Source organism: Carassius auratus, unplaced genomic scaffold (assembly GCF_003368295.1).
Source record: "Carassius auratus strain Wakin unplaced genomic scaffold, ASM336829v1 scaf_tig00009973, whole genome shotgun sequence".
Classification (NCBI taxonomy): Eukaryota; Metazoa; Chordata; class Actinopteri; order Cypriniformes; family Cyprinidae; genus Carassius; species Carassius auratus.
Genome location: NW_020524092.1, coordinates 63,283 through 89,589, shown reverse-complemented (window position 1 = coordinate 89,589; position 26,307 = coordinate 63,283). Strand labels below are relative to the sequence as shown.

Below are 26,307 nucleotides of genomic sequence, written 5' to 3'. Positions count from 1 at the left end.
GGAGCCAGAGCGCCTGACATCTTGGCAAATTTAAAGTGCTGGCTAATGCTAAACGTAAATACAGTAAGATTGTTATTCATGCCGGCGCTAATGATGTTCGACTTCGCCAGTCGGAGATCACTAAAAATAACTTTAAAGAGGTGTGTGAACTTGCAAGCACGATGTCAGACACTGTAATATGCTCTGGTCCCCTCCCTGCTTACCGTGGTGACGAGATGCATAGCAGATTGTTATCAATCAATGGCTGGATGTCTAAGTGGTGCCCACAGAATAACATAGGTTTCATAGACAATTGGACGAGCTTTTGGGGCAGACCTGACCTGTTTAAAAGAGATGGTCTTCATCCCTCCTGGGGTGGCGCCACTCTTCTGTCTAGAAATATGGCACATAGTCTTAGTGTTTATACTTGACTAACTGGGGCCCAGGTCAGGAAGCAGACAGACTGGCTAAACCGACCGTCTGCTAGCTGCCTCCCGTCACAGAGGTCAGTTAATTCTCAGCACATAGAGACTCTTTCACCTAGATATCACACTATAGAGACTGTGTCTGTTCCCCGAACTAGAAAATACAAAAAACGTCCAAGCCAAGTTAAGGTTAACAATTTAATTGAGGTTCAACAAATAAAAAACAAATGCAATATGGATAAACAAATGATAAAGATTGGCTTATTGAATATCAGATCCATTTCTACGAAAACACTTTTTGTAAATAATATGATAACTGATCATAATATAGATGTGCTCTGTTTGACAGAAACTTGGCTAAAACCTGATGATTACATTATTTTAAATGAGTCCACCCCCCAAGATTATTGTTATAAACACGAGCCGCATCTAAAAGGCAAAGGGGAGGAGTTGCTTCAATTTATAACAACGTTTTCAGGATTTCTCAGAGGGCAGGCTTCAAGTATAACTCGTTTGAAGTAATGGTGCTTCATATCACATTATCCAGAGAAACCAATGTTAATGATAAATCCCCTGTTATGTTTGTACTGGCTACTGTATACAGGCCACCAGGGCACCATACAGACTTTATTAAAGAGTTTGGTGATTTTACATCCGAGTTAGTTCTGGCTGCAGATAAAGTCTTAATAGTTGGTGATTTTAATATCCATGTCGATAATGAAAAAGATGCATTGGGATCAGCATTTACAGACATTCTGAACTCTATTGGTGTTAGACAACATGTTTCAGGACCTACTCATTGTCGAAATCATACTCTAGATTTAATACTGTCACATGGAATTGATGTTGATAGTGTTGAAATTATTCAGCCAAGTGATGATATCTCAGATCATTATTTAGTTCTGTGCAAACTTCATATAGCCAAAATTGTAAATTCTACTTCTTGTTACAAGTATCGAAGAACAATCACTTCTACCACAAAAGACTGCTTTTTAAGTTATCTTCCTGATGTATCCGAATTCCTTAGCATATCCAAAACCTCAGAACAACTTGATGATGTAACAGAAACTATGGACTCTCTCTTTTCTAGCACTTTAAATACAGTTGCTCCTTTACGCTTAAGGAAGGTTAATGAAAACAGTTTGACACCATGGTATAAAGAGCATACTTGCACCCTAAAGAGAGCAGCCCGAAAAATGGAGCGCAGCTGGAGGAAAACAAAACTAGAGGTATTTCGTATTGCTTGGCGGGAAAGTAGCATATCCTATAGAAAAGCATTAAAAACTGCTAGATCTGATTACTTTTCTTCTCTTTTAGAAGAAAACAAGCATAACCCAGGTATTTATTCAATACAGTGGCTAAATTAACAAAAATAAAGCCTCAACAAGTGTTGACATTTCCCAACACCACAACAGTAATGACTTTATGATTTACTTCTAAAATCGATACTATTAGTGATAAAATTGCAACCATTCAGCCGTCAGCTACAGTATCACATCAGACAGTGCACTATAGACCCCCTGAGGAACAGTTCCACTCATTCTCTACTATAGGAGAGGAAGAATTGTATAAACTTGTTAAATCATCTAAACCAACAACATGTATGTTAGACCCTATACCATCTAAGCTCTTAAAAGAGGTGCTTCCAGAAGTCATAGGTCCTCTTCTGACTATTATTAATTCCTCATTGTCATTCGGATATGTCCCCAAAACCTTCAAACTGGCTGTTATTAAGCCTCTCATAAAAAAGCCACAACTTGACCCCAGAGAACTTGTTAATTATAGACCAATCTCGAATCTCCCTTTTCTGTCCAAGATACTAGAAAAGGTGGTATCCTCACAATTATATTCCTTCTTAGAGAAAAATGGTATATGTGAGGATTTCCAGTCAGGATTTAGACCGTATCATAGTACTGAAACTGCTCTCCTTAGAGTTACAAATGATCTGCTCTTATCATATGATCGTGGGTGTATCTGTCTATTAGTTTTATTGGATCTTAGTGCTGCGTTTGACACAATTGACCACAACATTCTTTTGCATAGACTTGAACACTTTGTTGGCATCAGTGGAAGTGCATTAGCATGGTTTAAATCGTACTTATATGACCGCCATCAGTTCGTAGCAGTGAATGAAGATGTATCATATCGATCACAAGTGCAGTATGGAGTACCTCAAGGCTCAGTATTAGGGCCGCTACTCTTCACGCTTTATATGTTACCCTTGGGAGATATCATCAGGAAACATGGTGTTAGCTTTCACTGTTATGCTGATGATACGCAGCTCTATATTTCCTCACAGCCCGGTGAAACACACCAATTTGAAAAACTAATGGAATGCATAGTCGATGTAAAAAATTGGATGACGAGTAATTTCTTACTGCTAAATTCAGAAAAAACAGAGGTGTTAATCATAGGGCCTAAAAACTCTGCTTGTAATAACCTAGAACACTGTCTAAGACTTGATGGTTGCTCTGTCAATTCTTCGTCATCAGTTAGGAACCTAGGTGTGCTACTTGATCGCAATCTTTCCTTAGAAAGCCACGTTTCTAGCATTTGAAAAACTGCATTTTTCCATCATTAGAAGAATGGCATCTACGCTAATATTTGTCTGTTTCTCTCTTGTTCCGAGGTCACCGTGGCCACCAGATCCAGTCTGTGTCCAGATCAGAGGGTCACTGCAGTCACCCGGATCGAGTACGTATCCAGACCAGATGGTGGATCAGCACCTAGAAAGGACCTCTACTGCCCTGAAAGACAGCGGAGACCAGGACAACTAGAGCCCCAGATATAGATCCCCTGTAAAGACCTTGTCTCAGAGGACCACCAGGACAAGACCACAGGAAACAGGTGATTCTTCTGCACAATCTGACTTTGCTGCAGCCTGGAATTGAACTACTGGTTTCGTCTGGTCAGAGGAGAACTGGCCCCCCAACTGAGCCTGGTTTCTCCCAAGGTTTTTTTCTCCATTCTGTCACCGATGGAGTTTCGGTTCCTTGCCGCTGTCGCCTCTGGCTTGCTTAGTTGGGGTCACTTCATCTACAGCGATATCATTGACTTGATTGCAAATAAAAACAGACACTATTTCAACTGAACAGAGATGACATAACTGAATTCAATGATGAACTGCCTTTAACTATCATTTTGCATTATTGAGACACTGTTTTCCAAATGAATGTTGTTCAGTGCTTTGATGCAATGTATTTTGTTTAAAGCACTATATAAATAAAGGTGATTGACATCAGACGGGTAACTACTCCGGTAGTTTGTCGGAAAAGGCAAGGTTTGCTCGACCAGCAGGCAATCTGACGTGAATTCAATAGTCACTATATATACAGTATTGTTCAAAATAATATCAGTACAATGTGACTAACCAGAATAATCAAGGTTTTTCGTATATTTTTTTATTGCTACGTGGCAAACAAGTTACCAGTAGGTTCAGTAGATTCTCAGAAAACAAATGAGACCCAGCATTCATGATATGCACGCTCTTAAGGCTGTGCAATTGGGTAATTAGTTGAATTAGTTGAAAGGGGTGTGTTCAAAAAAATAGCAGTGTGGCATTCAATCACTGAGGTCATCAATTTTGTGAAGAAACAGGTGTGAATCAGGTGGCCCCTATTTAAGGATGAAGCCAACACTTGTTGAACATGCATTTGAAAGCTGAGGAAAATGGGTCGTTCAAGACATTTTTCAGAAGAACAGCGTACTTTGATTAAAAAGTTGATTAGAGAGGGGAAAACCTATAAAGAGGTGCAAAAAATGATAGGCTGTTCAGCTAAAATGATCTCCAATGCCTTAAAATGGAGAGCAAAACCAGAGAGACGTGGAAGAAAATGGAAGACAACCATCAAAATGGATAGAAGAATAACCAGAATGGCAAAGGCTCAGCCAATGATCACCTCCAGGATGATCAAAGACAGTCTGGAGTTACCTGTAAGTACTGTGACAGTTAGAAGACGTCTGTGTGAAGCTAATCTATTTTCAAGAATCCCCCGCAAAGTCCCTCTGTTAAAAAAAAAGGCATGTGCAGAAGAGGTTACAATTTGCCAAAGAACACATCAACTGGCCTACAGAGAAATGGAGGAACATTTTGTGGACTGATGAGAGTAAAATTGTTCTTTTTGGGTCCAAAGGCCACAGGCAGTTTGTGAGACGACCCCCAAACTCTGAATTCAAGCCACAGTACACAGTGAAGACAGTGAAGCATGGAGGTGCAAGCATCATGATATGGGCATGTTTCTCCTACTATGGTGTTGGGCCTATTTATCGCATACCAGGGATCATGGATCAGTTTGCATATGTTAAAATACTTGAAGAGGTCATGTTGCCCTATGCTGAAGAGGACATGCCCTTGAAATGGTTGTTTCAACAAGACAATGACCCAAAACACACTAGTAAACGGGCAAAGTCTTGGTTCCAAACCAACAAAATTAATGTTATGGAGTGGCCAGCCCAATCTCCAGACCTTAATCCAATTGAGAACTTGTGGGGTGATATCAAAAATGCTGTTTCTGAAGCAAAACCAAGAAATGTGAATGAATTGTGGAATGTTGTTAAAGAATCATGGAGTGGAATAACAGCTGAGAGGTGCCACAAGTTGGTTGGCTCCATGCCACACAGATGTCAAGCAGTTTTAAAAAACTGTGGTCATACAACTAAATATTAGTTTAGTGATTCACAGGATTGCTAAATCCCAGAAAAAAAAAATGTTTGTACAAAATAGTTTTGAGTTTGTACAGTCAAAGGTAGACACTGCTATTTTTTTGAACACACCCCTTTCAACTAATTGCCCAATTGCACAGCCTTAAGAGCGTGCATATCATGAATGCTGGGTCTTGTTTGTTTTCTGAGAATCTACTGAACCTACTGGTAACTTGTTTGCCACGTAGCAATAAAAAATATACTAAAAACCTTGATTATTCTGGTTAGTCACATTGTACTGCTATTATTTTGAACAATACTGTATATATTTAGTATCTAATTATTTATTTTATTTATTTATTAATTTATAATTTTTTTATTTACTGGGAGCTCTTTGCAGCACTTGGCGGAGAGTTCAATACTGAGAGCAATTTGAGTTGTCTAAAGGGGATGCTATGAGGGTTACTTGCGTGCTTGCATTCGAAGTTAAGCGTACGATAAAATGGAATTCCCTGTCCTGTCAGTGTACCTTGAATAAGTGCCATGCATCTGGATTCATCTAGAGCCGTCGAGGTGATTATGCTTTTAAACGGCAAATTATATGGAGCTGACGGATTGATTAAGAGTTTTCAAATTTTTGGTTGAGAATTTTCAGATTAACCACTGCAGTGGGCTAATGAGAAACCGAGAAGGAGGGGCTTCAAAATGTTCATGAGCAGACTTTTTTTTTTTGTCACCTATAGGGGAAATCTGAACAGATTATTTCAGTGAATAGCTGAAACGTATAGCAACATTTGAGGTCACGACTTATGATTGCTGTAGCATGCCTGTTGTAAAGAATTGTTCAATATTAAAGATGGTGTACATTTGAATTAAATGTTTAGCAAAACAAGGGCAAATTTGTACAGTGATGTGTAGAAACTATTGTTGGGAACGTTTGGGCCCTTGAAGGCTTTTGATATGATTAGCATGTACGTTAGATTGTTAGCGATGCATTATGTTAAGTTTGTTCAATGGAACAGTATGGTTAATTTTTTTTTTTTGTTAAAGCTCCTGCGGGTGCGAGAACTGCTATGGCAGTAGGGAAAATACGTGGATAATAAGTGGATAAATATGGCTGCGAAACATACGTTAGCTTCTACACCTGAAGAACGTATTGATTTACGACAGGCGGTCTGCGCTACTAGAGGAGGCAGCCTCAAACTGTGCTGCGGCCGGAGGCCGTGGTGAAAAGGCTGAGCCGCGGCGAGAAGCGAGAGAGACTTGCTGCGGTATTAACTGGGGTGCGGCCCAGGCTGGTTGAATGCCTGCTGCTGCTGCGATCCAGCGCTCGAGGAGAGCCCGGTCTTGGTCGTGAGCGATACGAGCTCGGGCTCGAGGCCTTGAACGGTCTATTGGCCACAACGTGTGGCTTAGCGAGAGGAGCAGCTGTCGCGATAACGCTTAGTGGTGTTCGGCGGCCATGTTTTGGCGAGGTAGGAGTGATCGTGGGTCTGGAAAAAGTGGCAGATCTGAAAGTATCTGACGCGCTCCTCCCGAACCTTGTTAACGAGAACATCATGTCTGCATCCAAAAACTGAAAAATGATGCCTTCGGAGGTCGAATTTCAAGGTAGGATGGCATCAAGGCACGTCTGAAATCAATGTCAGCTTCATTTCCTGTCTCCTGAGATGCCTTCATCTGGACGATTTTTGAAGGCAGCATAGATGTATCCTTCGCTGCCTTCAATATCCCACAATCCTGTGCGTTCCATTCTGTGAGAGTTAAGCCAAAAAATAAAGATGCCGTCTGAAAGTTGCAGTCGGTGGCCAGTTTGTGTTTAAATGTATGTTTCTGAAAAACCGTTTCCACTTATGTAATTTCTAGCGAGAAATTTATATAGCAGTAATGAAATATCCACTCAGTTATCATCAAAGCTCTCTATATTTTGCTGTAGATCATTAAATCATTACTCCGCCTCAGAAGCCTGTCCGAAATCCGTTTCATGATGTGCCTCCGGGCAAAAACGCTGCCTGCAAAGTCATTGCCTGATTAGACAGCAAGGCAGCAAGTCATCTGCCTAAGTTTTCGGATGCAGCCCATGAAGTGTCATAACAGGTATTAATGTCCTTCCAGAAAGACTGAGATTTTTATCATTTTGATGCAGGATAAACAAGGACAATCTGATGCAGACCGATTTTTTCTTCCTTCACTCTTAAAAATAAAGGTGCTTCACGATGTGATAGAAGAACCTTTTTGTCTAAATGGTTCCATAAAAAACCTTTAACAGCTCAAGAACCTTTCTGCTTCCAAAAGGTTCTTTGTGGCGAAATACATTTCTTCAGATTATAAAAAGGCAGAAACTGAACGAGAGCAGCAGCAGCAACGACTCGCTCCGAGCAGGGCTCGAACCCGGGTCTCCGATGGGAGGCGGACGCACTAACAAGGAGGCAGAGATATTTGAAGCAGTTTTACTCACCGCCTGCGGTTCCAACACACGATCGTGACCCTTTTTCGTTGGGATTGCATCATCCTTAAGAAATAAACGATACGCAAATCCGTCATCAAACTGGTCCTTGTTTGTAAAACAAGCATCTTCGAAATGCAGGGAACAAAAACAAACACTTGCACAACTCCGTTGATGCTCTGTAAAAATAAACTCCATCCAATGGTCCCTTCATGCTGTTTTTTCTTTGGTAATCTGTGCAGGGTTGTCTTGCCCTGGCAACCAAAAACACTCCTTTTGTGACATTTCGCGACGCTCTCGCTCTGATCAGTGAGTCTGTGCTCAGCCTCTCAGTGCTCTGCTATACGGGCAGAAGTGCCCTAAGGACCCATATAAGGAAATTCCGCTCCATCTAACGTCACACAGAGCCATACTCGAAAAAAACTTTCTGAAACTTGTGACAAACCGGAAGGAGTATTTTTGGAACAGAAATACTCCTTCAAACGTACAACTTAATTTTTGAAACTTTGTCCATGTTTAGCATGGGAATCCAACTCTTTAACAGTGTAAAAAACTCAGTATGCATGAAATAGCATTTCACCCCCCCTTTAAGCATTATTAAAAATAAAAAATAAATGCTCTAAAATGATTGATTCTGATTAGCTGACAGACATCCCAAACTGCTGATTTTTTTTCTTCTGTAACTGCATGGCCAAAGTTGGTCCAGGAGGGTCTTGACCACATTACCAGTTTACCAAATTAATAAGAGCTTTGCACCCTTGTACAGCAAAGAATCCAACACCACAAATATACTGATAAAACAAATAAATATAAAAATGACAAAATATTTGCATTTTTTATACAAAATGATTTTTTATTATCTATAAAAATGATCTTGTTTGCTGCTCTCCCATCAATGTACAAAAAATTAACTCACAGACCCACAAACAGAAACGTATCAGCTTTACCACGCTATTACATCAACTTTTTTCACTACTGAAAAATATTTCTCAGAAACAAGACCAGATGTCATAGATAGATAGCTGAGTGGTTGAGCTATCTGTCTGTAGGAACTGGTCATGAGCCAACCAGATTTTAATTAGTTAAGCTTGTGGCATTACTGTTACTAATACTGTCAAGCTGTGCAAATTAGATCATTTACACATGCTTACTCACACCCTCTTTCTTTTACTCTCATAACTGCATGATTTATATTATTATAGTTCTGAAATAATATACAAGTCTGGTGAAGGAGTTTTGGAGCTTCGGCAGGCTTTTAACAAAGGAAGAGAAACTGAAGTACGAAGTACCTGTGGCAGGAACCAGTCTTGAATGATGTTGCAACCGGTGACCAATGCACAACCAATCTTCTCCGAGGTTTTGGTGTAAACACCCGGTTTGCACAAGCAAGTAATCTGAGACACTTGGCCACACTTGACTTCATGCAGGGCCGTAGCCGGGGTTTGCAGGGCCCCGGTGTAGGTTGTACCAGTGGGCCCTGTTTGAAATTGTTTACTTGTATTTTAGTTCTATATTTATTTGTGCTATTTACACAAGGTTGTAGGTGTCCAGCTACAGAAACCGAATAATCAAATGTAAAAATATCACTTCATAGTCTTTAATGTAAAATAATTATACAGTCAAACCAAAATTTATTCAGACACCTTCAACATTTCTTACATTATCACAGTTTATTTTCTATAGTTTATAAATTGGTAATGAAATATGACAAAAACTTGTCTGTGAACAAATTCATATTGATAATGTCACTTAAATTTGATAGAAAGATGTGTAATGGATTACAATCAACCAAAACTTCAGACAACTGTTATTATGACAATATTCACACAATTATCAATAATTTGTTGAACATTTACTAATCAATGCTTCATTTTGTTCAGTCTGTGTTGTAAAAATGTTGAATTAGCAATAAAAATAAACATACCCCCCCCCCCCCACCCCCCAAGCAAATCATGGTCTGGTCAACGTGTCTGAATAACTTTTGGTCCCAATTTTTTTATTTCTGTTTGGATATGTGCACCGTGCGAACATCCTCACCTATGGATTCTAGTAATATGCAATAGTTAAGTGGTCCCAACTGGTTTCAGAATACAGTAAGGGCTTTTCCATTTTTGAGACCGCTTAGCTGTTAAGTGGTTAAGAGCAATAGACTGTGGATAATTTCTCATCCAAACAATATCTTCTTCCTTCTAGGGGGGAGAGAGGAGAGAAAAATAAAAATATTTGTCCCGGTTCCCAGACACACTGCCGCTCAGCCCTTCACCAGCTGAGTGAACTCCTCCGCGGTGCCTGGAGGTGGCACTGGATGGCCCTCGGTGGATGGCACGACACTCCTCCGCCACCCGGTGGACGGCGATGGCTGGTTTTGGCCAGCCGGCAGGAGTCCTCCGTTCCCTGCCTCTCCCCATCATGGCGGACAGCAGCAGGCTATGGCTCCCTGGCGAACGGCACCGACTCCTCTGCTCCCTCACGGATGGCAGCTGCCCCTCCACATTGTGGACCGATGGCAGCGTGTTCATCCATCCCTGGCATCTCACTCCAGCCCTCCGCCCATCCTACAGCACTCAATACTTATTTGGGGCTCCTTTGGCCTGAATTACTGCAACAATGCAGCGTGGCATGGAGTCGATCAGTCTGTGGCATTGCTCAGGTATTATGAGAGCCCAGGTTGCTCTGATAGTGGCCTCCTCTGCATTGTTGGGTCTGGCATATCGCATCTTCCTCTTCTCAATACACCATAGATTTTCATTGGGGTTAAGGTCAGGCGAGTTTGCTGGCAAATTAAGAACAGGGATACTATGGTACTTAAATTAGGTACTGGTAGCTTTGGCACTGTTTGCAGGTGCCAAGTCCTGTTAGAAAATTAAATCTCCATCTCCATAAAGTTGGTCAGCATCAGGAAGCATGTAGTGCTCGAAAACTTCCTGGTATATGCCTGTTGACCTTGGACCTCAGAAAACACAGTGGACCAACACCAGCAGATGACATGGCACCGCAAACCATCACTGACCGTGGAAACTTTACACTGGACCCCAATAACATGGATTGTGTGCCTCTCCTTTCTTCCTCTAGACTCTGGGACCCTGATTTCCAAAGGAAATGCAAAATTTACTTTAATCAGAGAACATAACTTTGGACCAGTGCTTTAAGTGGCCCAAAAGAGGTGCTGGTACTCTATTATGGCATATATATATATATATATATATATATATATATATATAGGTCTACATAAAGTAGCCTGCCAATATAGTCCATTTAGAGTAGTGGTCTAATTTATAAAGATGGTTGCCCCTGGTGGTTAGTTGTAGAGTTGAAGAGATTACAAACTTGTTCTAATCTTGAGCTATTTTGGTAGATAGTGAAATCATTTGGCAGGAAGTTTATCTCTTGACATTTTATGAATAGAACGAAAGACCTCAGGCTGGTGACACACTGGCTGCATGGTGTGAGATTGGCATTTCTGCTGCGTGTCAGTTGCGTGGCAGCTGGTTCGCATTTTCTGTGTCTTTACACACCAGAATCGTGCCTGGCGCGGCGCTGGCGCGCTGCTGCTGCTGTAGGTGACATAGAGGGAGGCCGCCAACAGACCAGGCTCTTGTCTTAACCACAACAATTTCAACTTTTTTTTTTTACACACCTACACCTTCATGTTAAGCAGAAATATAAAGCCTACTGATAAAGGACAACGTCAACAGTATTGACTGCAAGATAGACTGTTTGACAGGTACAATATTTGAACAACACGCTTGCCTGTCACGTGAAAATAGGCTTTGGTTCTATTTCTAGCATGCACGCGTTTTCTGCGCGGCTCAAGCAGGCGTGTTGGAAGCGTTTCCAGGCAAAATATAGTCTCTTAAATAGCTCCGGAACTGTTTTAGTGCAGTCATATTTACTGTTGTTTGTTGAATGTTTGCATGCGATTCAAATCACATTGTTTCACATTGAATTTAATGTGACATTGAAAGATTGACACACAAACTACCTTAACCAGATTAATACGTTTAGGAAAAACTTGATACCTAGCAGCAGTGTCAGGAAATTGCTAGTAACATGTAAGTAAATTACATAAATTAATTTCAAAATAAATAAAAGTCTTATCAGTTACACTTACTGAGAATTATGTAATTAAATAACAGTTTCTTATGAAAATGTTGATGATTACAAAGGAGGTTGCATCCGTTTTTTTTTTTTTTTTTATACACACCCAAATACAGATTTAAATTATTTGTTTCATAAGTTGCAGTGATTAAAATATGAGACAACAGTGTTTCAGGAATTTGACACAAAATTGGACACATGCTTATTATAATTGTTTTATTTGCTATATGGATTTATGCTTTATTTCTATTTTTTTAATATTAACTGTTTTTTTCCTAGCCTATTTTTAGATGCTAGTGTTTCCTGTCAATGATGTGATTAAAAAAAAAAAAAAAAAATCGCCTGTCACGATAACATATTTTTGCTGTGTGATATATGACCCCAAAAAGAATTGTGATTAGGGATATAATTGTAATTTTATATGTAATCATAAGGTTAAAACATAATAATGCAAGAAGGCCTACACATTTCCAAATGACAACAAACTTTTTTTTTTTTTTTTATATTTAGATCATGGACTTTAAGTATAAAAATATAAGATACCTTAAAGACTTGATTTAAAAGTAAATGCAAATTAACAAGTACAAAAAAAAAGAAAAATGCACAAATCACCTATAAGATGTATTTTATTTATTTATTTATTTTTGCAGATGAAACTTTTTTTGTAGAAGCATTTTTTTATTTTTTTTATTTGAGCTAAAACCACATTACGACACCAAATTATATACAAGAAGCTGCAAAAGACACAGGCACAAATGGAATGTAAAAAAAAACAAAACACATGACTTAAATTTTTTTGTAAATATAATGGCCAATTTATTTCATCACCAAAAATTATTGAGGTCATGTCCATATATTTCGCGATAAGTCGATATATTTATTATTGCGACAGGCCAAATCATAGCTGCCAAACTATTTCTTGTTATGGTCCTATATCTGTATTTAATCTCAGAATGATCTCAAAGAAAGACTTATTTCATAGTGGCTGTGCTTTAAAATTATTATAAACTCAATTCAAGTGATGTAGGATTTAGAAAGTCTGATTGTAATCAGTGTTGAGTAGCTTACTACTGTAAATCGGGTAACTTGTAATCTGTAACCTATTACATTCCCAAATTAACCTTCACAACACCGTCAGTGTGACGGACTGAAAATATTACAGTAAAAAATAAAAGTATTGAGTAATAATAGGTACCCCACAATTATTTCTCTCTCTCTCTTTCTTCAGTTCAAGTATTTAATAGAGTCTAAAAAAGTTAATCTAATGTTACATAGAATTAAGCGTATTCTGAAAGAGGCCTGTAGGTGGCGCACTGCACTAGAGTGATGAGGAATGACGTTAGGGTCAAAGGGCAAAGTCATTAAGCTGCAGCCACTAATGTTTATTTTTTATCATTTTATACAGGTACTATATTTCATCTGTCTTTGTTGAGACCAGTAACAGCAGCAATATAAAATATGATCATGCACAACGCTAGAGCCGTTATGTGAACAGTTTGTTTGCTGTATTCATCCACTCAATTACACTGCAACCTATTAACCCAGAGTTTAGAATGCTCAGTGTGAAATGTGCTGTTGAGTGTGTTAACAAGTTGATTGTATTCGATCACAGAATGGTGTCATCTGCCTCACGAAGTTTGGAATGACTTTGATAAAAATGTATTTACTAAATGATCGTACAAAAAGGAATCCATGAAACTGAGTTCACTAGTTCACGCTTACATATAATTAGCTGAGGTATGGTATGCGTATTTGGCGTGCTGTCCGTCTATTTATAAAGTGAACTCGAAATGAGGAGATGGGGTGGAGGAGGGATGCTGATAAACCGTCAATGGATAGAGGTAAGTCAGCGATATTTATACTGTGGGATTGATAACTTGATTATGGTCCATCTGTGTTGGTTAGGCTAAGTATCTGACGCGCTCCTCCCGAATCTTATTAATAAAATTAAATTTATTGTAATATCACCACCACAATAAGAAATCACATGAAATCCAAACTTACTCCTATTGTAAGGCTCGGAGGGGCCGAGATAATTTTTAATATAACTGATTGTATTTGTCAAAAAAAAAAAAAAAAAAAAAACAGTAATATACACCTAGGATGCCTCTGAGGTTTCAACACAGGCTAATTTTCATTTTTGGGTGAACTAACCCTTTAAGTATCCTTGAGGGATAGTGATTTAAGAACAGAAAACAGAAAGCACTGTAAGAAACTTTGCTTAGAACAGCATTATCTTTGTCTCTGGAAAGACTTTTATTTTTCAGCATTAGAGGTGGGGTAAGTGATTTCTGGTAGCCAAGGTTGATAGCCAATCCGCCTCAAAGTTGTGCGTGTTGTGGCTTCACAAATGCTTTGCTGCATACCTCGGTCATAACGAGTGGTTATTTCAGTCAAAGTTGCTCTTCTATCAGCTTGAATCAGTCTGCCCATTCTCCTCTGACCTTCAGCATCAACAAGGCATTTTCGCCCACAGGACTGCCACATAATGGATGTTTTTCCCTTTTCACACCATTCTCTGTAAACCCTAGAAATGGTTGTGCGTGAAAATCCCAGTAACTGAGCAGATTGTGAAATACTTAGACCGGCCTGTCTGGCACCAACAACCATGCAATGCTCAAAATTGCTTACATCACCTTTCTTTCCCATTCTGAAATTCAGTTTGGAGTTCAGGAGATTGTCTTGACCTGGACCACAACCCTAAATGCATTAAAGCAATTGCCATGTGATTGGTTGATTAGATAATTGCATTAATGAGAAATTGAACAGGTGTTCCTAATAATCCTTTAGGTGAGTGTAATATAGGCAACTCTGTACTGGAATTGACATTTTCTGCTTTATTTTTTGCGTTTGCTCTGCTTGGGCTTAAATACTTTTGTTATATATATATATATATATATATATATATATAGTTTACACGCGTCTTTAACTAAAAGAAAACAAGGAGGTATAATTGTTTGCTTGTTCAGAAATGGTGACAAAAACTTCATTAAAAAATAATGTGTTTTACTTTAAACCTAATTCAAATGAACAAATATTTCAATTTTTTTTTATGAGCCCAAATATTTGAATACAGTATTTATATATATGCACACAGACACACCCACACACATACATACAGTACATATATGCTTAGGACAATAAATACACTTTGAATGATTGATGATTGCTAAGTGATACTTTTATTAAGACAGGTTATGCAAAAGAATTTAAGAACTGAACTCACTTCACATTTCTAATTATTCTGTTGATCCATGGAATATATGGTGAAATCTTAATATACACATTAGGTTTCACAGGTGAATTGCAAAGGAATTTATATCCAAATATTGTGACGCCAACTGCAGTGTTTCCACAAACCAAAGGACCCCCAGAATCCCCCTGTTAAGAGAAAAAGTCAATAAAATGCCTTATAATGTATCAGTTGAGAATCTCAGTTCATAAATTAACATAAGAATCAAAGTGTGTGAATCATCTTTTGTACGTACAATGCAGGATCCACCATGGCCATGTGTGCACATCATCTGTGAGTCTGAAAACATCCATTCCCACCTCTTTTCACATTCACTGTTGTTCATTATATGCACGTTTGCCTCCATTAGACAATCACTCTTTTGGCAATTAGTACAAAGTTTTCCCCAGCCCGCAACACTACAAGTATTCACCTCGACATCTTCACCTTTCTTTGGTAATGATATCCATTCAACATAGTTGTTTAGGTTGACTTTTTCCTGTAACTGTAATTCAAAAACACAACTTGTATAAATAAACTAATTTAAACATCTATTATAAAACTGAACTGCTGCTGATTATAGTGATGTTTTTGAAGTTGTCAACAGCTAGATTTACTGTATTACAAGTCGTTACCCTCAAAAGCATAATGTCATTCCAGGGAAGATGAATTGTATAGCTTGGATGTGGGATGTAGAACTGCACTCCGATACGATCTGAATTCTTACTGTTCCTTAAGTCATGAGCGCCAACCACAACCGTCAGAATCTGAGTCCTGTTGAAAGAGAAAGTCATGATGCTCAGTTACATCATACAATGCACAGCAGTCACAAAATTATTGTAACTACACAAACCCTCACCCTTCCCTGCAATGACCAGCAGTCAACACAAACTCATCAGAAATGAGGAATCCACCACAGATGTGTTTCTTATTCAACTGAACAGAAACCATGTAAGGTCTGGAGTGGGGTTTTGCTTCTGTGCCGTTCACTATACCCACATTCACATGATCTGAGAGAGAGATAGTGCCAAATCAGCTTCTTCAGTAAATAAAAATGTTATGTTCTTAAAACATTTGAATAATGTGCTGTTTTTTAATCAGTCTCACCAGTGAAGGTCAGGTGTGGCAGCAGAGAGACCAGCAGGAGCAGAGAGATGATGGTCATGATGAAGACAATCAATGAGCTCTCACTGGAAATCACTGTATATATAGTTTGATAGTGGGCGGAGAGACTGAGTTCACAAAGTTCTGTTTTTTTTTTGTTTTGTTTTTTGCTATATGAGCAACACAGTGATCAAAAGATAACGTTCCCCTACTTCCGGTCTTACCTTCAGACTAAAGATATACAAAATGAAGCATGCATGCATGCATTTTGATTCTTTAATAATTTACAGGTCATAATAGAACTGTAGTTTTTTTGTTTGTTTTTTTTTACCTACAAATGCTTTTTTTTATAGATATTTATTATTTCAGTTATTTCAAAGAACTTTGCCGCAGCAAACAAATCAAAAAGACACTAATCAAGCAAATAAATATGACAAACAGTATATAAATGACAAATTACTTACATTATTATTTATATATTTAAAAATTAATATATTTTTTTTTTTACTTTTTTCTGATCTCCTTCTCAGTACAAACACACATACCCACAGACTCGCACACAGAAACGTGTTCAGCACTTTTCATGCTATTTCATTGTTAAAAAAAAACATTTCTCAGAAGCAAGGCACAATTTTATAGATTAACAGCTGAGTGGTTGAGCTATCTGTCCAAGGGGTCAGGCCCTGAGCCCAGGCTCTGATTTAAAGATATTTTTATTTAAAAGCAGTTAGCAAATGTTAACATTAACTTTAAACTAATATTATTATATTTAGTTGACTATATCTTTACATCTATGTTAGAACACTGGTACCAATCCTGCTCTTGTAGGGCCATCATCCTGCAGAGTTAAACTCCCTTGGTCAGGAGAACATATATGGTACCTTAAATAGATGACTGGATTCATCGTCGTGGATGTGGGACAGAGCTCATGTATGTCTCCAAAGGGCTGTCCAGAATCAAGAGATCCAGGCCAATAAACAACATCGCCCATACCCTCCTTACCAACCTGGACAGAGGGTCTGGCTCTCCACACGGGACCTCAAGCTGCGGCTCCCAAGAAGTAAACTCAGCCCACAGTATGTTGGCCCATTTAAAATTGTATCTGCAATGGGCTGAATTCTCTTTAGAAATGTTGAACATAAAAATTAAGATATTTTACAAAAAATATTTTGGAGCTGCAATAATAAGGACCACTTTAAGCACAAAAAAAAATCATCCTTTCTCATCGCATTAAATACTTAACATTTGCAATTAAGGATCGGATCCATGCAGGATAATCTGAAATCTTTGCATAAACTTCAGGGGTGTATTCCAGAAAGCAGGGTTAACTTACCGTGAACTAAATCCTGAACTCTCGGTTGATTAACCCCAAACCTTGCTTACTCGAGGTATGTTGTTCCAAAAACACGTCCGGGAGTAAGTTCATTCAACTCAGAGTATGTTCCTGGTTAAGACTCAAGACATTCTCAACAGAGCGACGAATCGACGAGTCACTATAGAAACGGACGCTAAGAAAAAGCGCTCCAAGCTGTTTCTTTCTTCTTTTGTTCATTAGTTGTTTACCTGCTTTGTGCATATCGCCACCTTACTGATGGCTGTGCAATCATTTAAAAAAAAAAATCCAATCCATGAGAATGTAAATGGTATTATTTGTTTTATGCTAATTATACATTAAGTCATATCAGATATGTATTTTGATTTAGAATTCAGACATTATAGAAAATACCACTCCGTGTGTGAGATATAACATGTAATTAATAAAATATATAAAAATATAAATAAGTAAAACATTACCTTGTCATATTGTTTTATAATTTATGCATACCTCTTAATACATAATTTATAGATAACTCTTATATATGCCAATAAAATAAATAATCATATTAGAATAATATATTACCTTATTTATTACTTATATTAGCGCTTCCTCATTAACATATCATATGTATATATATATATATATATATATATGTATATATATATATATATGTATATATATAAAATAGGCTATATTACATATTGTAATAATCTGTCACCCCACTGAAGGCTCGCTGTAGTGAACTAACCCTGGAACATAACCTGCTCCAGAGCAGGTTAAGTTTAGAGAGTGAGAGAGTGCTATGACTACTAACATACCCTGAAAGTTACCTCTGTTTTTGGAACCCAAAGTTGAGGTTATCCACTTACTTACTCTTAAACATACCCGGGTATGTCACATAATGCTTTCTGGAATACCCCCCAGGTCTTTCACGACTATTGCAGACTTTAGGGTCACCAAACAATGTGACACCAACTACAGTGTCTCCACAAACCAAAGGATGTCCTGAATCTCCCTGTGAACACAGATCAATATCTAACTGAATTGACATTTCTCACTACTGATGGTCTCAACTTGATATTTTTTTTAAATGTACTACAGCTACCTCCATGACCGTAGACACATACTGAGTAGTTGTCTTTCCATTTATTTTTGCATTCAGTGTTATTCATGATCTTCACCTCTGCTTCCATGAGACGTGTGCTCTATTTCCATTTAAACCTAAGTCTTCCTCAGTTGGCAACACTGCAGACAGAATCAGCTTGGATGTCTCCCTCTTGTGTTGGTATGGACATTGTCTTGACAATCTTTTTTTTTTTTTTTTTTTTTTCTCTAGCTGTAATACAATTACATTATCATTTTTTAAATACAGTCTGACTAATCATTCAATAAGAGTCATTTGAACTACTGTTAATGTCACTAATGTCATTCTGCAAATTGCGATTGTTAAAGTCTGGATGCTTGTGGAAAGACTTCTCTCTGATGCGATCAGAACCCTCCTTCTTTTTTTCTTTTTTTAAGTCATGCACGCCCACCACAGCTGTTAGTTTCTTATTTCTGTGTAAGAAAGTCTTATTAGTGTAATGAACATGATCTTTAAACTATGATATAATGATTTAAACTTATCATTGCAGTTTAGACTAAATTTAAGTCTTACTGTACATCTTCCTGCAATGTGTTGCCGTTATGACAAATCTATCAGAAATGAGGAATCCACCAGAGACATGTTTACAGCTCTTCTGAACAGAAACCATGTAAGGTCTAGAGTGGGGTTTTGCTTCACTATACCCACATTCACATGAGTTGAGAGAGAGATAGAGTTAGAAGTCATCTTCTTCTGTACCTACCAATTAGATATTCTTAAAAAAATCAGGGTAGCACTTTATTTTACAGTCCTGTTCCTTGTGTACTATCTATGTACTTATTATAGTAATAACAATAACTATGTAATAACTAGGTACTAACCCTGAACCTACCCTAAACCTAACCCTACCCCATATAGTTACCTTATATTACCAGAACTTTCTTAGATAAATACACTGTAAGTACACTATAAGTAAATGCAAGTACACATACTGTAAAATAAAGTGCAACCAAAATCAGTGTGATGTGCTTTAATATAATCAGTCTCACCAGTGAAAGTCAGGTGTGGGAGCAGAGAGGTCAGCAGGAGCAGAGAGATAATGGACATGTTCAAAGTAGACAGTGAGTGATCACTAACAAAACTCTGTGTAAATAAAAGAGCATCAAACTCAGCATTTCCATTTGACTTAAAATATCTTGTAAGAAAGTGATAAGCTCAAAATCCCAGCTGGAAGCAGAGCACCAAACTGAGGATCATTATCTATGATCAACCAGTTTGGTTGACCTTGTTGAGCAAACTGAGCTTTGCAGTGGTTGATGACTGTCTCTGCAGATATATCAAGAAACAGTTCACAAATTCACCCTTAAATCTATAGTCTGAAAGCGAATAGTAAGCATATTTTTCCATGCTGTCCTGGGGGATGGGTCCGGGCCCAGAGCATAGCCTAAACCCAAATAACTCCCCTATCCCTAATTTTGTGATAAAATAGTTTAGAAGTTAGGAGTTGGGGTGGAGGAGGGATGCTGAAAAACTGTCGTAGGACAGGAGGTAGGAAGGCTGGATATATATACACTTGTTGTGCTAGTTAAGATGGTTAGCTAAACAAGATGCACCTGTGCCAAATTGGATGATTATCGTGCTCCTCCCGAACTTTGTTAATAAAACCCCATTTAAATCTGCCAAAAATCTGAGAAGTGGTTCACAATTAGACCCTTTTGCCAATGACTAGACAAGTCCATGATGACAATCTGTCATGGCCTGCTGAGGATGTCATGAGATAGCATGGTTTCTTTCAGTTGATTGTGTGGTGCAAGTTGAACTGATAATCAGAAAGTCTTCTGGCCAAAGGTATTCTTGGTTGACGAGTTGTACGTCTTACTACTTTTTTTTCTGCAGATAACATATGTCATGCTGCTGTTAAGCTGCTTTCCTATCTGTATAATCAGCAAGTAAATCAATGAACATTTTAGGCCCCAGCTTGTAGACATGCTTGAGGCTGTAGTGTTGAAGTGTCAGGATCATGCTTTGAAGCTGCTTGGGTGCATGAGAAGTGGTTTTCTGGAGATAGAGATCAAAGGGTTTTTGGTTAGTCTCTGATGTTACCAAGTCTCAGTTGTGCAAGTAATTCTGAAATCTTTGGCAAGTGAAGACAATACTGAGATACTCTTTCTCGATCTTAGCATAATTTTTTCTTGGTCAGAGCCAGGGCTGTTGAAGCAAAGACAACAGGCTATTCTTCTGGCATAAAACAGCACCCAAGACCACTTTGGTTACTGTGACAGGCTTAGTAACATCATGATAGCACAACACCGGCATCGATGTGGCCAAGTGGGACATGAGCTTGGCTAAATAATAATAAAAAAAAATCACACTTTCTTATTGCAAAAAATACTTAACATTTGCAATTAAGGACCGGATCCATGGAGGATATTCTGAAATCTTTGCATAAACTTCAGGTCTTTCATGACTATTGCAGACTTTTGGGTCACCAAACAATGTGACACCAACTACAGTGTCCCCAACAACCAAAGGACGTCCTGAATCTCCCCGTGAACACAGATCAATATATAACTGAAGGTACATTTCTCACTACTGATGGTCTCGATTTGATATTGTTTTTACATACACTACAGCTACCTCCATGGCCATAGACACACACCTGAGTAATTGTCTTTTCTTTTCTTTTTGCATTCATTGTTATTCATGATCTTCACATCTGCTTCCATGAAATGTGTGCTCTATTTCCATTTAAACCTAAGTCTTCAGCCTCAGCTGGCAACACTGCAGACAGAATCAGCTTTGATGTCTCCCTCTTGTGTTGGTATGGAAATTGTTGACATCAATCTTGTTATGTTCAACTTATTTCTCTAGCTGTAATACCATAACATTATCATTATTAAAAAGAGTCATTTGAACTACTGTTACCCTCAAAAGCATAATGTCATTCTGCAAATTGCGATTGTTAAAGTCTAGATGCCTGTGGTAAGACTTCTCTCTGATGCAATCAGAACCCCTCCTTCTTTTTTATTAAGACATGCACACCCACCACAGCTGTTAGTTTCTTATTTCTGTGTAAGAAAGTCTTATTAGTGTAATGAACAAGATCTTTAAACTATGATATAAAGATTTTAACTTTTAATTGCAGTTTAGACTAAATTTGTGACATGTTTACAGCTCTTCTGAACAGAAACCATGTAAGATCTGGAGTGGGATTTGATTCTAGTAGCAGTAGCCCTTTATTGTCACTAGTCACAAGTACCAGCGAAATTAGCCATCGACCTGTCCATACATACATATACACAACATACATACAATATGACAAGGGGGTAGACAGGACAGGAAGACAGAGAATTGAGGAATAAATACAGTATAACATTAGGGAAGCGAGGAGGAAAAAAACAACACCCAGACTATGTTCCTTTGGGAGCACAGTGTGAGAACAAGAAAACCACCTCAGCAACAAAAGCACATAATCAATACACCATAAACACACAATTTTACAACTGGGGATGGAAATTGGGGGATCGAGGTAATCACAGGCAAGCAGCCATCCGGTCCATCAGCCCTATGCCGCTGGTCACAGACCCACTTGTCAGACTGGCAGTACAAAGTGGCGAAGGCGATGGGTGGGGGCTGGGGGGATGAATGCATATCTGTATATATGTACATATGTATGTGTGTGTAATAGTTTGTGTATTTGTAGGCCTGGAGAGCTGGCATTCAAATCTAGTTCCTCAGTCCGCAGATTGTGATAGCGTCACAGCAAGTTTTCATGGAGACAGCCTTAGTCAGGTCCTAGACAGAGTCAACAATCAACAGGTGTCTGTGGAAAAGGGGGGAAGAACGCAAGAGCGTCTCGCTGCAGTGCTCCTCCAGGGGAGTTGTTGTTGTTCCAGCAGCGGCCTTGGCTGAGGCCAGTGCTGGTAGAGGGGAGCCGAAAGAAGATACGATTGCGATTGACTGGTCTTGGAGTGAGTAGCCACATTCCAATTTACACGGTAACTCTCTTTGTCCATTCTGGTCTCCAAATCCATCCATTTTCCTTTCAAAAGCCGCGAGCTTCTTCGTGATGTTATCCATATTGTGGTTAATAGTCTCGGTCTCAGAGCTGCTCTGTGCCACTCTGTCCACTGCTTCAATCATGACTGGCAGCATTGTGAGGCTTTGGACAGTTGTTCCCGTTTTCTGAATTTTCCAATAACCCAGGGCAAAGCCTAATCCAATCAGCAGAAGATCTGTTACCATGGTTCCGAATAGGTAGATGTCTTTAATGTCCTCCAGAGAAAGAGCTGGCAGACACACGACCCGCCATCTCTCCCAAGTGTCCATTGTGTAGCCAGCTGTGTACATTCCCGCAGGGCAGTCAGGTTCCCCCGAACCCAAGCTTCTTGTCGAGAAGATGGTGTCAATTGCTTTGAGAGACCAGTTGATCAAATCCATGATTTCAGTTTTGGAGAGCAGTGCAGAGAGAGTCTCTTCGAAGTATTAGAGAATACGACGAGATGAGAGAGCAAGCAGGGAAGGCAAAGGGAGGAGAGGGAGAGAAATGCGTTAATCCCCCTTTCTCTCACTCTGCACATTGAGTTTCTCTGCAATATGAAATAAGCACTTTCAATAATTAATATTAATTATGCAACCATCAATTGTATGTCCCAATGATCACAGTCATGCTACTGATGATATATATATAATTGTCATCAGCAACAGCTGCCACTCATTACTCATCCAATATATATTGGCTTGTCTCACGTCTTGTGTTTGTGAGATCATTGTCATTTGTTTGATGGTTTCCCTGTTCGTCTGGCTCTAGTGTTGTTTGCGTTTGGATGTCTGTGTTTTCCCTTGAACCTCATCCACTCTCCGCACGTTCACTCAGCCACGGACACTTACCTTCGGCTCTATTCCCCGCAGTTCCTGTGCCATCCTCTCCTGCTGCCTACACACCATCATCATCCGGATTACTCACCTTCTCTCCGCCATCATCTGGATTCCTCACCTCCTCACCACCACCATGGAGTTTCGTAGTCTCATCATCATTGTTTGTTTGTGTATTCATATTACTATCATCTCATTAAATCTGTTAACTCGCATCTGATCCCAGACTTTCCTTTATCCACCGTCACATAACGATCTACTAGTTGACGCAAGGATTAATCGCCTGGGCCACCAACCCAGTCCTTCTAGCTCTACCATCTCTCCTGTTAGGGGGGCGCTTGAGTCGAGAGAACACGGTCGGTTCTGTCGACGACCACGAGCCCATGCAGGTGGGTAGAGCTCGGCTGTCCCGGAGGGAGAGGGAATGGCAGAGGTCCCAAGGACTGTGTTTGTACTGTGGAGGCTTTGCTCATAACACCTACTCATGCCCGGTAAAAGAGCCAGCCCGATAGTAAATTTGAGGCTACTATCGGGTGGGATCTCCGCTGAGAAGTCCTCACCTACATCATCGACCCTCCTTCTGGTGAAACTGCGGTGGAAGAATCATCATCACGAGTGTCACGCCGAAGTTAATTTCATTGATTCTTCACTTGCACATCACTTGAACATTCCTGTCCTTCCTGTGTCTCTCCACATCCATGTCACCGCCCTCAACGGCCAGGAACTGCCTCATGTCACACACCATACAGAACCCATCACACTGCTCACGTCTGGAAACCATCAAGAAACCATATCCTTTTTTTCTCATGGACTCCCCTGTTGCTCCCATTGTTTTAGGTCACCCCTGGTTGTCCAAACATAATACACGAGTGGAATGGGGTTCTAACACTGTCACATTGTGGAGTGAAAGATGTCATGAGTCTTGTCTGGTTTCTGCTTGTTCTTTTGTCCCTGTTTCTGTCTTTCAGAAGGAGAACATGGTTTTGCCAAAAGTGCCCGTTGAGTACAGTATCTGGACCTGAAGGAAGTGTTCAGTAAGTCCCATGCTGCTTCTCTCCCTCCACATCGTCCCTACGACTGTGCCATAGACTTAGTGTCAGGTAAGTCTCCGCCTAAGGGCAAGTTATACTCTCTTTCTATTCCTGAGAGGGAGGCCATGGAGAAATATATTTCTGATTCCTTAGCCTCTGGGTTCATCCGTCTTTCCTCTACTCTACAGCATCCCTGGGAAGGCCAAACAAAGGTGATTAGACTCAGAGATGAAAATATCAGCGTTTTGACAACATGGCGACCAGTCTTGGGAAGGTTACTTTGGAAATGTAATGGGTTACAGATTACAAGTTACCCTGTTTAAAATGTAATAGTAGTGTAACTTTTTCAATTACTTTGTTAAAGTAAAAAGAGTACTTTTTGATTACTTTTCTACATTTGTGAAAATTAAATAATAATAAAAACATATACATCAAATTAAATACAGTTATCTAATAAGCATGTGACGTATTCGGTGTAATAAACTCCTGAAACAATGGTGGTTTTTTAAAACTGCTGTCTCTTTGTATATGATGATAGTTTTCTCAAAATAAGTAAAATGCATGAAGTGGCACAGAGCAGTTCTAGAGATTATGTTTATGTGCTCGTGTACTCCTATATTGAGGTGGCAGAGGTTGAAAACACTGCGAGCTTCAGTAGGCCTATGTGTAGTAAATGAAACCATGTCTTTGCCATTACTTTACAGGAGGGGTGGACTGGGAAAAAAAAAATTCAGACTGGAAAATTCAAACTCATACAAACAAATTCATGGACAAAACTATTTTTTGTATGAACCTGACATAAAAAAGGTTTAAATCTTTAATTTGGGGCCATGAAAAATAATGAAAAGTTCACTCCTGAACTACACCTTCACTTCGATTTTTCTCTTCAGTCTCTTTATTTTGCCTTGCTATCTATCTCTCTCATGACTTTAATACTCAAGTTTGAACAAAACTATACTTTACAATACAATACTACAATATATTTATAGAAAAATCCTAATACTGTACACGAGTCATGTTTTTCCCTTACAAAAATTGACCATGCTTCTATTAGCCTATATAAAAGTAAAATAACTTTTTTTTTTTTTTGCAGATGGATTTGTGTTTATTTTTAAATTAATACATTTGTAAAATAATTTTACATTTTTGGTTACCACAGTTAAACAATAGTAAACATTTTCTCTGGATTTATAGTAAAATAATAAAACGTACATTTTACGTAAGGGTTGTGTTGTTGTCTGTCGTAGCGTCCCCCAAAAAATCGGATTATTTTTCAGCTAAATTACTACTGTAACATTACAACAGATGATAATGATGCCCTTTATATAGTATTTTGAGTGATGACTGATGAGCAGCGTGCTGAAAAAAAGCATCTTTACAGATTAAACTGACCTGAAACCCTGAACAGTAGTTCAGCTTCTCTGCTCCAGCAGTCCACTCTATTCTCTCTCTCTCTCTCTCTCTCTCTCTCTCTCTCTCTCTCTAGCATTGATTACTCGGAGTCTGATCCAAACCGTTTGGCGGAGGCGCGGAGAGCGTGCAAGTATTGACTAACACTAAATGACTTATAAGAGATTTAATTATCAAATGGTGGATTCTCAAATGATCGCTTTATTACATTCTGCATGCAATTATACAATAACAATATTAAAATAGAGCGCCAAATGGGCTGCCAGGCCACCGGGAATTGTCCTGGTTCTCCCGGTGTCCAGTCCGCGCCTGATTTCCACAGACACGCAGAACATGCAGGAGTCATATATTGCATTTTTGGGGCTTAATATTCACAGACAGTAGTCTATGTCATGTTTTGATTCAAGTGTACTGATCTACTTTTGATTTAGTCATCCAAAATGTGGCATATTCCGTCTGCGTTAGGCATTCCGTTTTTATGACTGGATTCTACGAACCAGACCGTGTTTCCACATCCCGGAAATTATTAGGACGTATGTCTCAGAATAGTCTGTGCAATTTGGGAAAGAAATCAGTTAAATCTGTATGTGGATGTGTGTAAATATTCAAATGTAATCCCCTTTGTAATCGTTTAAAATTTCATAAGTAACTGTAATTTAATTAC

The 26,307-nt window shown here is 39.0% G+C and overlaps 1 protein-coding gene across 1 annotated transcript in view; it reads right to left on the bottom strand.

The window, feature by feature from the left end:
• The window catches only part of LOC113072709 (granzyme M-like), a 42,524-nt gene extending 26,523 nt beyond the window's left edge, over window positions 1-16,001 (bottom strand). The window contains exon 1 of the mRNA XM_026245678.1: window positions 15,929-16,001. Coding sequence (XP_026101463.1) covers window positions 15,929-15,986 — 58 coding nt within the window. The 5' untranslated portion in view covers window positions 15,987-16,001. The remainder of the gene's footprint in view (window positions 1-15,928) is intronic.
• Between the last annotated feature and the right edge of the window lie 10,306 nt (window positions 16,002-26,307).